The sequence below is a fragment of the Mixophyes fleayi genome, chromosome 3 (genome assembly GCF_038048845.1).
Source record: "Mixophyes fleayi isolate aMixFle1 chromosome 3, aMixFle1.hap1, whole genome shotgun sequence".
Taxonomy (NCBI): Eukaryota; Metazoa; Chordata; class Amphibia; order Anura; family Limnodynastidae; genus Mixophyes; species Mixophyes fleayi.
The window spans coordinates 35,992,952-36,005,283 of NC_134404.1; the positions used below are offsets into that span (position 1 = coordinate 35,992,952).

Sequence of the window (12,332 nt, forward strand, 5' to 3'; positions counted from 1 at the left end):
TAAGAGATTTCAATATTTTGCCGTTTGCTTAATTTCATAGGATTTTAATTAATTGATAATAAAACTTTGTTTTTCAATTTATCAATTTCTTTTGTCTTTATAAAAAATATATTTATTTGTAGAATTGATCATGTTATAGATTAGACACAGGCTAGGGACAATGATAGAGAGCTCAGGATGTAACTTGCTATGAGTGCAGTTTAATGATCAGCAGAGAACAGGAGCACAGCGCTCTTTATTAAGGGAGTTTAATGAACTTGAACGCAGATTAGTAACAGACAAAACGTACAGTACAGATCCACTCTGACAGTGCTAGAGAATGCTGGGCGTTCAATGACAGCTGGAGAGTAGCAAATAACCTTTATATCTCCTTTCTCTCCCAACACTAAATTCCTTCTACTGGGAAATTAGGTGCTGAAAAGTATATCAGTAAATATATATTGTTTCAGGGAAGCATGAATACAATTGCTCGCAGGGGTATAAAAATTATAACAAAATTTATGAAATATTATTAATAAAAACAACAGTTTGGTGTGATTCATAAGCAATCTATCACAGATTTGGGCAACTTGTAACAAGTCATAAAATTACCTGCTGGCCAGGGAATGCTGGGACTTGTGGTTCCACAACAGCTGAAAGTCACGGGTTGCCTATCTCCGGTAGGCTGCCTCTGATTACGTCCTCCTAGTTTTAACTCTAATCGTACATTACCGAAAACAACAGAGGGTGTATTGAAATAAAAAGGAGCATTTCCTCTTTAATCAATTCTCTTGTACTGCAAAATCCTATCAACATTCTATGGTTCTATAAACTCTTATTCCAGTCCGTCAAATACAAAGCTAGCCGGCAGTTCATAAATTAAATCCATATCTGAGGATTTGGAATGGAGAGGGAGCTTAAAAGGTATTTGTGTAGTATTTGCAACCACGGATGTGAATTATGTGCAGAACAGTTTCCTTTCTCTGCTCACCACTAATATTTTGGAGAGCTCAGTAAACTGAAGCCACATCTTGCAGCGTGAGAGTAGTGGACAGAGATCGGAGCTCATGCCAGTCATTGCAGGCTTGTTATGGAACAGCTGAGGACTTTGCGAGAGCTGTATTATCTGACAGGTCTACGTGTAGAAGGACTTGTCGTAGGCAGGACGTCTTAATCAACTTAATTGACCTAGTTCCCTAACAAATAGATCAAAGTCCAAATAGGCTACAAATAGATTGCAAGTTCTTTGGGACAGATAATATTTTCTCTGCAACACTTATTAATCCCATTGTGTATTGTTTCCTGTTATTTCTGAAGCCATGGCATACACTGCGGTAGATTTAATAAATCTTGTTAAAAGGAAAAGTGGAGGTGTTGCCCATAGCAACCAAACAGATTCTCGAATATGATAGCTAGTATTTGGTTGCTATGGGCAACACCTCTACGTTTCTCTTTTAGAAGGTTTAGTTAATCTACCCAACTCTGTGGAACATCAAAACTACACATATCTTCGTAATGAGACACCTGTTTATAGGCCAATTGTGGCTGACCCAGCTGGAAGGATTACTTTCTAATTACTGATAGATTTCAGCTGGTGTCTTTTTGCACCTCCCTTACTTCATGTGTTCAATACTTTTTTCCTGGGTCATTTCACATAATTAAAATAAATTATGGACATCTATGGTTTGATTTCTTTGCATGTGTGGACGGTATGGGTTGTTGCTGACATTTGGTGTAAATTTCATTGCAATATCCTCATTAAATATATATTTACTGAGAAAAATGTTGACGTGTTCAATACTTATTTCACCCGCTGTACATACATGTACACGTGGTGGTCTGAATTGCACAGATGCTGGCATCCAGCAATTAGGCAGAATGACTGGGTCACTAGTTGGCCGAACAGTTCAGTCGGTATATATTATATAAAAATATATTATATTATATATAAATTAGCTGACCATATCAGCAAGGGGGCAAGTAAAGCAACAGAAACTACAAATATGAGCCTATGGGGGAGATACAATTCAGGTGTCTACGGAACGTCCACGGAGACACCTCGCCTCAGAGATTTTCCTGGAATCACCGCTCAGTTTTGGAGATTCCCACCGTTATGTCCGCAGATGTCTGCGTGCCACATCTCCCGCAAATGAATCTCACCCTAGGAGCTAGAAAATATTCAGTCCATGCTGTTTCTCAGCCTTCCCGTTCTTGTCCAGAGTGAGGATTTGTCAATGATCCAGATCCCTGCATAGATGCAGTACATTAATCTGAGCAGAAAAGGGTCAGCTCTACTGGGCTGCATTACCAGTTACAATACCGTTAGTACAACCTACTAACCCATCATCATTATTGTATGTCAATATTATTATTGGAAACAATATTTCTACAAATGAAACTGATGTTTGGCTAGAATTACTCGCAGAGGTAGCCAAAGAAATATTTGTGCTACCAACTCATTTGTCAAAATTAAAACAATGGTTCTCAATTACTTTTTTTGGCAGCAGTGAAAGGGGCAACACCGAAGAGGTTGGGCCAATAATTGTCGCCCTATTAATTACTCAATAGGGCATATATTATACGTAAGAGTAAACAGACATTAACAGCAACGTTTTATTAAATTAGAAAGTTTTAAGTAAATATCAATAAAGTTGGTTTGAATTAAAAGGAGATGCTCAATGTCTTGGTATCCGAAAATAGGAGATCTCATGTGCACTATACGAAATAAACTTGTTTCGTTTCTTTTGAGTGACAGCAACTCCCGTAGGGATGGACCTTTCCAGGGGGTTACATAACTACAAATGCTAGCACAGTAGGACTGCATCTATTACCAGCAAAATGTATTACAATCCCTGTATAAGAAGTAAGGAAGCACTTTACATTCTTTTGTTGCAAAAAAAAACCTTATTCTTTGGGCCAGACGAGCTCCTTAACACAACAGACACACAAAAAAAGCTGTACAGACATCCAGGAGAAACTGATATTTGAGAGCGGAAGCTGGAGTTTTCCTTTCTACCTCGGTATATTACATTTCAACTTAGATTTATTGAGAACACAGCGACTTTAAAAGGGGAATATGTAGAAAAGTCAACAATATCCCAACATATAAAACAACGGATGTACAAAAAAGAAAAAGAGAAAAACTAGATGTAATGGTAAAACACTTAATAATATGTACGTCTGTTATTAATAATAAAGCAAAGAACTCCAAAACCATTTAAAGGCACACTAACATTATATATTTCTATTGTTTTATGTGAATATTAAGAGCATACTTGCCAACTCTCCCGGAATGTCCGGGAGACTCCAGGTAGGTCTCCTGGACTCCCGGGAGACCTGACAGTTTATGTGGTGGTCGAGACGGATAGGATTTCCTTTCCTTACCTTGTCCTCCATACACGAGTCAAGTTCTTTTCTGTTCGGATATCCGGTGGTCAGGAGATAAATACTTCAATGAAAGGGACAAGGATTGGTTAAACAACTTGGGTTTATTAAGAATGTGGTAAGGATAATTTTGGTAAGCCACCGCGACACTGACCCCTTCAGCTCAATGGTAATGACAAAATAATCATTTGATCAACATAGAGCGCAACAGCATTTAACATATAATATACACTTGGTGAGTATAAGGCACAATAGCGATTAACATCTTTAATATCAATAAATCATTTTTTAGGCAAATCACTTAACATTAATCTAAAACATTTGGTGCACCAATATTATCCCTGGTAACGTTACCATATTTTACACTCAGTCCTGGGTTGAACTGTGTACAGGAATTTTGCAGTGTTTAAATATCCTGCAGAGGTTTCCAGAAGGTTTAATAATCCCAATTAAGTCTATGTACTTTCTCTCTAAAAGGTAGATGTTAAACTGTAGGCAGTGTTAAAGATTATAACAAAACACAGGACTGTTGCTCAATTCAGTTACAAGATGGCACTGTTCTCTCATCACTCTTCCCTCTGACGCTGGGGTGTGTGCAGTACACTGCAGGCTAGGATTTTACCTTGAAAAGGTTCTACGGTTCGTGGAAACTGTGTCGGACGCCCCACTGTGTGTCTCCAGCCATTCTCCAGCCGTGTGTGTTGGCAATATCACCAATTCCAGCAGCAGATCAGTCTCTCATGTCAGCTTCCCCTTTCTTGTTGCTATATCACACACTCCTCCTTCCTGCACATCCTCCTGGGTACGTCCTTTCAGTTCAACTGTCAACTGTCATTCCCACTGTGTCTTCCTCAGCCTCTAGTAACCCCTTGTAGCCCTGCATTTTAAAAGCGTTTATGCACTTCCTCTGTGCTGTTCAACAGGGTTTTGGGGCACCACAAATTCACCCACATCTGCCCACTTCCTAATGAAATGGGCAGATATCAAGCCTACATGATGAGATTCTCCAGGAATCGCATCATGTTGGCCCAACCCCGTGGTAAAATGACGCGTTTGCTTCATTATGTCACTGGGGGCGGGGCCAAATTGACACGATTCACGTTCCCCACCCCCTCACGCCCACCTTCACACCAGACACCCAGAGACCAATCTTCAAAGGTTGGTAACTACGATTAAAAGAGGAATATGCCATTATTTTTTGTTGCGCCACTTTAGCTAGCTTTTACGTCGTCATTACCGAAAAGAATCACCTGGGGGCGTGGTCTAGTGACAGCAGCGTACCGGACGTCATCGGGAGCCCCAAGGGACAAAAAAGCAAGTCACAAAACCTAAGTATGCTCGTAGCCTGGACAAAGGGGTAGCATAAAACTATGTCTAGGATACATTGTGGGTGTATCTACTAAACTGCAGGTTTAAAAAAGTGGAGATGTTGCCTATAGCAACCAATCAGATTCTAGCTGTCATTTTCTGGAATGTACTAAATAAATGGTAACTAGAATCTGATTGGTTGCTATAGGCAAGATCTCCACTTTTTCAAACCCGCAGTTTAGTAAATATACCCCTGTGTCACAGTGACTGATATAACAATTGGCAACAATCATTTTGCAGTATTTAGTGTAATATAGTATATATAAAATGCATATATAACATAGTATGCATAACAAGTAGTGTAATATAGTATTATGTATGTGTGTGTGTATTTATGGAATATTCATTGCAATATTACATATATTTCATACTACAATATATTTTTTCCTGTCGCACAATCTTGCAATGAGAAATGAATGATTTCTGTTGACATAAAAGCAATTATAAAAACATTGCTATAAATTGGCTATATAGCATGCAGTAGATGTGACATCTACCATCTGTAAATATTGTATTATTAATATATGTTGTCATAACATAGGTAAGGCTGTGCTCCTGCCTTTCTCTCGTTTCTTTAAATGAACAAGACGGAGGTGTATATCACAAATAATTATTGCAGACATAAATAGTAAAATGTGCTGAAAAAAGATCATCTCGACGCCAATATCCTTTAAAGACACACACTGAAGTCGTGCTTAGACGTACTGTAAAATATCCATTAGTGCAATAAATGAACCCAGCCCCTGCACTGACCCTTCTCTATAACACTTGAAGCCACCAGCTGTGGATAGTTGAGTGATGGAAAATGGAACGGGGGCTGCTTCTACTTCAGCTACACAAAGAACAGAAGGGCATGCCCCCTAGTGGTGGGACACAGGAAATAACAGCTTCTATGCGTGTTCAGACAAGACTGGCTTATACAACTTGGCTGGTCACTGTTCAACCCATTGGAGATAGATGCTGCTCAAGCTGCATACCTATTCCTAATGGTGGCCTAACCATGAGATGAAGAAGATTCAGGAGGACGGTGGTCTAAGGGCCAGGAGGAGGTTCAATGTGGTGTGAGACAAGAGATGGACTACAGGAGCAATAGGGAGGAGGTGGGTAAGGGTGACGGAGGGAGAATAATGTGTAGAGCAGGGTCTCTCCCGTGATGCTCCACTGGCCCATTAGTGATATACGACTTACCATTATCTGCCATGACTTTACTCAATAATTACTCCAAACTCCCCCTTTCATGCTAAATTGTCCTTGATCTGCCAAGGACATACCCCGATCCGGGTACCTCTCCCCCAAATGGTATTGGCCACAGATCCAAATTGGGAAACTATGTCTTTCTTTTTCAAAAATCGGGACTGTCCTGTAAAAAAGGGTATTGTTGTGGGTATGTTGGAACAGTAGCGGAGATGGATGGCTGATTGTGGTTTCTAAGACTCCTACATAAAAAAGCTACAATTAAAGAAACTACTATATGCAACACTCACAAATATGTCATGCCAAGACCGGCCACTAGAGGCTGTTGTGTTTAGATAAGGATTATCACACATAAATAAGATTGACAGGAGGGTATTTGAAGGAGATACCGTATTTTTCGCTCCATAAGACGCACTTTTTCCCTCCACAAAAGTGGGGGAAAAAGTATGTGCGTCTTATGGAGCGAATACTGCAAAACAGACGTCTAAACCGGAAGTTCGTAGCGGATGTGAAGCAGGGAACCCGACAGAAGTAGGAACCTTTCTAGCTCACCGAGTTCCGGACGTCAGTAATAACAGGTCCACGTGCTCCGTTATATGGCTCTTTTCCTGTTTTCCTCCTCTAAAAACTAGGTGCGTCTTATGGTCAGGTGCGTCTTATGGAGCGAAAAATACGGTAAGTGTCTTATTGGAAAGTAATAAAGACAATGGGTCTGTAGGCAACCTCAATTCTACAAGATAACTTAGGGACACCTTTATAGAAGTTAAGAAAATACCTGCAACAGGTTCATTATTATACATTCAGCCCATTAGCCTGCTACAAAGGGTAAAAAAATAAAAATAGAATTCGTGTGTGCATTCAGTAATACCGCTCATTTCACCAATGAAGAAAAGTAATATATAAGACATCATTCCTTAGGTCCTTTCAGTGACACACAAGTTATTTTCAAGCCCATCTTGACTGTTTTATTGCCAGACCTCACTTGTTTATTAGGAATCAGAATGTGGCCTTGACAGGGCATAATGTACCCAGATGGAGCCAGGAGCTTGGAAATAACATTTATCTCAGGAAGTTGAATAAAGCACTACAATGTGTCATCAATTTGGGAGTACACCAAACAACATTTGACCGAGTGATTGACAGGTTGATTGCTGCAAAATGCAACAATTTAGATATAATTTAGTCTAGTAAAAGGCCCTATATGAACTATTCACGTGTGTTACTTTCATGGCAATTATCGATTTTACCGAGTCTTTCAGACTGAGTTTTCAAGGAATCAATCAAAAACTGTGGTGAAGGCAGCTATGGATGTAATACATATTGCTTGTCTGCCTTTTAAAGTGGACTGGTCACTGCGGAGGCAGCCATTTTGTGCGCTGAACCAATGTTCAGGCAATCACTCGCTAGAAACGAGTGACGTCACTGAGGTGTGATGCAGTTGGTGGTGTCACTAGTTCCTAGAAAATTGGTAGGATGAATGTGGAACCAGCCCACAAAATGGCCGCCTCCACCATGTTTAGCAGACGAGTCCATGTTAATGCGGTAAGACGTGTTACTTAGTAGGAGTCTCAGGAATGTCTGTGGAACAAATATGTTCAGAACTTACATCCAGGTGCTTTCTGGGAAATATACTCAGCCACGCCCCCTGGAGTCTTATATTGTAATATATATTGATCGTTATATCATTATCAGTTGTTATACTGTATTGAAAGCTGTATATACATTTAGCACATTAAAACTGTAAAGATTACACTGTATGTGGTTTTAAAACAGTTCTTTTTCACACAATACCAAGTGATATTATACAGTACAACACAAAACAACACCTGTATCCAAATGCTATTGTAGTATTCTATGACATATTGTGTAATAAGCATACAATGACAGGTTTACATTATTAATTACAATATACGTGCATACATTTAGTTTGTACAAGATTGGTAAGTAACCCAGGGGCTCTCCAGCTGCTGTGGTAAGTCCATCTGGCTGAGAGAGCATGCTGTGACTTGTAGTCCTAGGACACTTATAGAGCCATTGATTGCCTACCTCTGCTTTACAATCTGTTATTCAGTATGAAACATTTTAACATGAATATAATGCTGACACACAGGGGGAGATGTATGGACATTGGTTCATAAGTAACCGTGTAAAGAAAGGTGGTGTAACCCATAGCAACCAGGTGGGTGGAACAAAGTGTATTGGTTTGTAGAAGAAGGATTCATTCATTTTGCACAGATCTGGCTTATTAACCAGTAAAGTAAAAATAATCTAACATGTGCCAAAGAGCTACTAGGAATATGCACAAAACATGTGTGTCAATATTCAGGACCTTAAGAGAAATGATATTTCAGATGGACATGTAATTGCAGGGGGGACATCATTTCCCATGGACAGCAGACTTCCTGTCTCAGTCTATTGATGGAGATTTTAGAAAGTCTCTCATTGTTAGAAATGACTGATAACAGAGGACACTCACTTTCATGTCGAATACATATATTAAAAGATAAGTTGACCTTAAAGTCTGACTTGTTAGAAGGCAAAAGAAGAAATAATTTGGTCAGCCCCTCCCTAATGCCAGTGGCATAGAGGCTTTCCAGTCATGTTCCCATCGAAAATAGAATCCATGACAGTTATAAGACACAGAGAGGGGAATTCAGCTGGCTGCGAGGTACCGCCGGACACCACCTTGTTTTCGGGCCGCGCACATTGCCGGCCAATATGGTAATAAATCGCTGCATATTTTCTCCTCGCATCTCTATGGGACACAAGGGGAAAATGAGAGGAGATGTTAGTAAGAACTCTGATGCGTTGTGTCTCAGCGGACTGTTCCTGGGACACACTGCGGCACCTCGCGGATGATTCATTCCCCCCAGTGAGCAAAAATGTTGGTTTTGCAGCATCATCAAGAGTCAGTTCTCACTCACAAAAATACTGTGAACCCCTCGTGAATGTATATAATGCTTTATAAAAAAAAAAATTTTGGGGGGGGGAAAAGATTGACGTTCAATCTGACAGAAGACATAGGCCACCACAAACCAAGATGGATGGTCTTATGCTGTAGGTCAATTATGTTGGTCATTTTTAGAAAGGAATGAAAATTTGAGGAAAATGTTACTGGGCAGCTATTTCAGATTATTTACTATATAATGTACAGTACAGCTATCAAACCAGCCCTACAATCAAAACAGGTCAAACTTAATTTCCAGATTTTGGCCCATAAATATCTTACACCTCATAGAGTAATGGCGGCAATTTTGTGGGCTTATAAATATTCATGAGAATGCAAACTATCAACTCACTCTGGATACGGGACGTCCCCGAGGCACAAGGTAACTGGTTCGTTGTGAAGTGATAGTCTGCATTCTCATCAATATTGTTACAGCACAGAAACTGGTCGGTTCACATTCTCTGTACCTTAATAAGCTGCATGCTCATTGGTAGCTTTATTCCACAAAATGGCCGCCTTCACTGTCTGGAGCTAAAAGCTGCACATTGAACCGCCACGCCCACAAACATGTCTGTTTTGATTAGAGATGTTCACTGACCCCCGTGTTTTGGTTTTGGCAAAACCACCCTCACGGTTTTGGATCTGTATTTAAAAAAAAAAAAAAATACTAAAAAATGCTAAAATCCATAATTTGGCTCTATAGTTGTTCCTACATTATTATTAACCTCCAATAACATTCATTTCCAGACAATTTTTATCAAGTGACAAGAACACTGCTGCCACTTCTGTTTCTGTATGAGCAATGGCACTGAGCAATGTTACTGGAGACTGGAGAGTGACAAGAACACTGCTACCCCTGTTTGTGTATGAGCAATGGCACTGAGCAATGTTACTGGAGACTGGAGAGTGACAAGAACACTGCTACCCCTGTTTCTGTGTGAGCAATGGCACTGAGCAATGTTACTGGAGACTGGAGAGTGACAAGAACACTGCTACCTCTGTTTCTGTGTGAGCAATGGCACTGAGCAATGTTACTGGAGACTGGAGAGTGACAAGAACACTGCTACCCCTGTTTCTGTGTGAGCAATGGCACTGAGCAATGTTACTGGAGACTGGAGAGTGACAAGATCACTGCTACCCCTCCTGTTTCTGTGTGAGCAATGGCACTGAGCAATGTCACTGAAGAGTGACAAAAACACTGCTACCTCTGTTTCTGTGTGAGCAATGGCGCTGGATCTCCTGGGGAGGGAGGTACTTATGGAATCCAAAACCCGCGAGATCCAACAATGCAACAATGATATTCTGCCTCGATTCAGATCCGAGGATGCCGGAAAACACCAAGCCGGCTCTCAACTTGGTGATGTGGGGGGGGGGGGGGGGGGGGGTGTTTTTTTGGAAAACAGAGACTGAGCATCTCTAGTTTTAATGTTTAATTAATAGCAGTGTTGTTTTACGAGGGGCTGACGGGTCGTCTTTGACAGCCTAAAATACACTTTCTCACAGAATAATTCAACAAAAGACAATTCTTACTTTGGTTGCAGACGCTGCAGATGGATTGCTCGCGATACTCGTCACGGCATCACTGCCGACGGTTGTCGAGGTGGTCGACGTTGGCGTTGGAAGACGGGATGGCACAATGGGCAAGGGTAGCAGTCCGGGCCTGTTGTTGCCATTACCATTGGCCGTACTGTTGACGTTACTTGTGTTCATGTGATTCCCGCTAGGGCTCCACTCCCATCTCTCCCACCCTCCGCAGAAATCCCTCTCAAATCGGCTGTGCCTCGACATCCTGCAGAGTATTGTGTGAGCAGCTGCTCCGTCGTCCAATTCTTTTTTCTACAAAGAGTGCCTGCAATGTTAAAAAGGAATATTATGAATACCCGGAATATGCTAAACGAGAAACATTATTTATAGGTGAGTTCTATATGATAATTGATGTGAAATCTCAGCAAGCCCACTGAGTATAATGAGGGAGGAAAAAAATTCTTATTTCCGCTAATGTACAACTGGGTAATTATTAGAAATGAAAGTTCATTCTTTGAAAGAAGCAAAAGAAAGTTCAGAACAGAACTTTGAGCAGCTCACGCTGTTTTCATTTAGAAAATAATAAATCCTAGAATCATTTCTCCTCGGCTCTCTTTTATCATAAAATTGTAAACCGCTAGATTAACCGCTTTGCTGTGTCAGAAGACAAAAGAGGCTGCGATAGGGGCCTGGTTAAATTTAATAAATACAATTACTGAAAGGATTGTATTCCTTAATATAATGAAGGGGCATTCAGTGCAATAATACAATAATAGCTCTATTTTGTTATCATTGTAAAGTGGTCATTAACAGCGTGTGTACTACGGTATATACTTAATCACCCTCTACAGCCACTGTGACATTCATTTAAAATTAATTGTGTAGCAAGACATCTGGTTTAGTTCAGCTAATTCGCAACAGAGAAACAAAAACGGAACCTGTAACTTCTGTTTATTAAAGGGGATGTAACACTTGACTAATAACAAAACACACAACACTTATTAGCAAGATATTGTCAGTCTAATATATAGAAAATATTAAAAATAAAAGAACTTGAGAGAAATATACGTATTTATGTAGGATTTAGAGAACCTTATATTTATGCTAATTTGCATTTATTAATTCAAATTGTGGAACCTAGTGAAACACTGTACATTTCTCTCAGTTTAAAGGATCACTAAACTTTAAAACATAATAACATCCAGGAATCTATATGTAAAAGGTTCAGGAGCTTATCAGAAGAATCTGATTTTTCAGGTAAAGTCGTGCTTGTGGGGGGGGAAGAAATTGATCTGCGCTCAACAGACTTCCTGTCAGTAATCCTATTGAAGAACATTACAATTGTATGCAGCCAAGAGGACAGTGGCAGGTGGGGAGTTTGACTGGGGCGGTACACCTGTCAAACCGTAACGCAGGTGTCCTAAGGCGAGCTCAGGGAGGACAGAAACCTCCCGTGGAGCAGAAGGGCAAAGACAAGTTACCTTTTGATGAGCCTATATTTCACCTGACTCTTGTGAGTACCCCACCATAGGGGGTGTCTACATATAAGAGAAGATCTTCTGTGTGTATTGAACAATATAGTTTTGTTGTTATATATATTAATTGGACTGTATTACACTATATTGTCCTTTTTTTCTCTCTGTTCCATGATCACATGAATACTTGTGAGAAATAAGAATCGGAGGGTGGTCATCACTAAATTTAAGTATTATTTTTATTATTTATTTAGAAAGAATATTTATAAGCGCCTGTAGGTCTTCATATTATTGTAATTTGTCTATGAATTGTTGGGAAGTTGTGTATATTCCCTTTGAATTCCAGCGGGCGGCTGTTAAAAGTGAAGCGCTATTTGGATTTCACATTCCGTTTTTACATTGTACTGACTGCAAAAGGGGTAGTCGCACCCCTTTTGGGCAAATTCTGGTAATCTACACCC

General features: G+C 40.1%; 1 protein-coding gene across 2 annotated transcripts in view; it reads right to left on the reverse strand.

Annotated features, from left to right (window-relative positions):
• Window positions 1-12,332, reverse strand: part of KLHL29 (kelch like family member 29) — a 625,364-nt gene that overhangs the window by 355,497 nt on the left and 257,535 nt on the right. For both annotated transcript variants that reach the window (XM_075201372.1, XM_075201373.1), the window contains exon 3: window positions 10,403-10,721. In XM_075201372.1, coding sequence (XP_075057473.1) covers window positions 10,403-10,660 — 258 coding nt within the window. In that variant the 5' untranslated portion in view covers window positions 10,661-10,721. The remainder of the gene's footprint in view (window positions 1-10,402; window positions 10,722-12,332) is intronic.